General features: G+C 38.3%; 1 protein-coding gene across 1 annotated transcript; it reads left to right on the top strand.

The window, feature by feature from the left end:
• Positions 1-312: 312 nt before the first annotated feature.
• Positions 313-2398, top strand: LOC100265991 (uncharacterized). Its single transcript, XM_059738933.1, has 5 exons — positions 313-954; positions 1047-1123; positions 1262-1298; positions 1399-1507; positions 1602-2398. Exons 1-5 carry the CDS (start codon positions 690-692, stop codon positions 2224-2226), a joined length of 1113 nt encoding a protein of 370 aa, XP_059594916.1. The 5' UTR covers positions 313-689; the 3' UTR covers positions 2227-2398.
• The last annotated feature ends 479 nt before the right edge of the window (positions 2399-2877 follow it).

Below are 2877 nucleotides of genomic sequence, written 5' to 3'. Positions count from 1 at the left end.
AATGACCAGACATTGAGGAAGAAATAGCATCAGTCTTAACGCAAAAATGAAGGGTATTAACTTCTTATCTCTTTTGAAGAAGCACATCAGAAAGAGGTAGGTGTTCCTAGTGTACAACATCACTTTGATAAATACTTCACTAAAGCTGATCCTTACAAGTTTAAAACTGGCATGACCCAAATATTATTTATACTTCATTAACCAATTGCAAAACATCCTTGCAAGCATGCATGGACACATGCTTGCAATAATGCATTCATATACAAGTCATACATGCATGTATACAGTATATATTAATTAAATGTTTCCATAAGAGATCTAGAGAGAGACTTCTGTCTTCTATGTCAAGGTCTAGGGTTTCTGTTCCCATTTGTTGCGCATGGTACTGTAACTCAATTGTCATTTCTCTTCTCTAGCCATGGAACTTTCATGCTAAGATCGATCTCTTTTCTCCTAATGAAAATCTTCCTGTCTTGGAATGGGTTAGAAGAAAGGAGAGAGAAGGAAGATGATAAGGATCATGGTCGTCTTATAGCTAGCTACTCCTGCAGGTCCTAATCTATAGTAATTATTTCCCGAGTTGATCTTAGCCCTAAAACCTTTGTCTGATTTTTCCTTCTCCTTTGAAATTATAAGTCCTGAACCTGGAGCTTGAAAGTAGAATAAGAAGTGAAAGACAAACAGGAACCATGGAGGAAAGCCACTGCGCAGAAGGTTCCAAGACAAGTCCTTCTGAACAGAATGAGGACGAGGATGAGAGCGAAGAGAATGATAGTGAAGGTAAGCATAAAAACTGTAGAAGCTCAAGCAACAGCACTGTTGAAGAGAATGAGAAGAAGGGGCATTCAGGAGCGGTACGACCATATGTTCGATCCAAGATGCCAAGACTCAGATGGACACCTGATCTCCACCTTCGTTTTGTTCATGCTGTTGAAAGACTCGGTGGACAAGAAAGTGAGTTCTCAATCTAGGATCTCTTCAATCTCATGTAACTTCTCAAGCAACTAGTGGGGTATGTTATTACAATTCTAATTCTTCTGGTGCAGGAGCCACACCTAAGCTGGTTCTTCAACTGATGAACATCAAGGGACTTAACATTGCTCATGTCAAAAGCCATCTACAGGTTATTTGATTAGCCAATAAGCCATAGATGAAATCATTGACTAAAATTCTTTCATTCATTTGTAGATCTAGTATTTTTTTTGGTCCGAATAACTGAAAATTTATCTTTTTTTTGCCTTCAATTTGGTTTGTTTGTTAGATGTATCGAAGCAAGAAGATCGAAGATCCTGGTCAAGGTACCCAATTTTTCCATATTGCTTTTCCTTTTCATAAACAGAAATTAGGGCTTTTGATTAATTGGAATCCTGATGCGCACAAGTGGCTTTTCCATGACAGTACTGGCTGATCATCGGCATCTTGTGGAAAGTGGAGATCCAAATATTTACAACCTCAGCCAACTCCCCATGTTACAAGGACTCAATCAAAGACCTACTTCTAGTTTCAGGTATGAAAGTTGATAAGCCAAACACAATTTCTTTCTGAATATGGTTTTCTTCTTTATGGTGTAATCTTGTAACAAGATTCCTCCTGTTCTAAAGATATGGAGATGCTTCATGGAGTGCCCATGAGAACTGGATGCACAGTCCTTTTATTGGCCGGAGTTCAGTTGATAAGACCACCAGACCAGGATTTTATGGTTCAGTCACTGAAAGGATATTTGGTGGCAACAATAACAATTCTACTAGTTGCAACTTCCATATGGGTACTTCTTTAAATGAATACTCTACTTGGGGAACCCATGTACGGAAAGATTCATTCCAGACCTCATTTCATGATCATGAATCCTGGCGAGGCCAAGCCGGATCAAGCCTGAAAGAGCTCAATCAGTTAACCCAAATGCAAGCGCATGTAAGAGAGCGCAGAGAACATATGAGTCTCAAGAGCAGGATCCCTTCAGATATGAACACAGCAACGAACCTACAGGAGTGGAGGACAGTGAAAAGGAAGGCTTCGGATTGTGACCTTGATTTGAATCTCTCTCTTAAGTTAACACCAAGGAATGATGAGACCGCTCGAGGTTTGGAGGATAATGAAGTCGACAGCTGCAATTTATCCCTGTCTTTGTACTCACCATCATCCTCAAAGCTTAGTAGGTTGAAGGAAGGGCGAGATGATAGTATGGAGCATGCAACAAGGGCAAGTACTCTTGATCTGACTATATGAATGGGACAATTCTAAGTGAGATCTTGAGGTACTTATTCTAGAGAAAGCATTTTATGATTGTCTTATACCATGATACAAGTTATTAATAGTCAGAACTTTGTTCCTCTTTTTGTTGTTTCTTTTGTCATTGCCTTCTATAATTTAGCTATCAAACTTGAATTGGTGACTTTCATCCACATAGCAGTTCTTTTATCATCCCAGCAAACTTCCATGTGGATGTGGGCAAAAGAGAGTCAAATTAAAAATGGGCATAAGGAAAAAAGAATGTTCAAACAGTATGCATACAAAGAAAAGATAAGCAAGCAAAAATATTTGAATAATCATTAGTACTCATCAAATTTGCAATAGGGTTTTTCTACTTTCCTTTTTCAGCAGTGCATATACCAGTGTCTGCAGTACTAGCTAGCTCTTTCTTTAGTGTTTGGAATATTTTCGCCGAAGCAGATGAAATTACTGAGTGACAAATATGCTAAAACCAAAAGGTTTGATATACTTCAGAAAATTGTAGCATGATTATCTTGTCTTGAGCATTTGACTTTCTGGAGAATTAAACTCCAATTTGTAAGAAGAATTGCTCGTCTTTTTCAGTGGCATGGTTTGAAGTTCATGGTAATAAATTAAGTAGGAAAATATGGATGACAATTTTGCCTA

Source organism: Vitis vinifera, chromosome 8, assembly GCF_030704535.1.
Source record: "Vitis vinifera cultivar Pinot Noir 40024 chromosome 8, ASM3070453v1".
In the NCBI taxonomy this organism is placed as follows: Eukaryota; Viridiplantae; Streptophyta; class Magnoliopsida; order Vitales; family Vitaceae; genus Vitis; species Vitis vinifera.
Note: the sequence above shows the minus strand (reverse complement) of the source record. Positions and strands in the feature narration are given on the sequence as shown.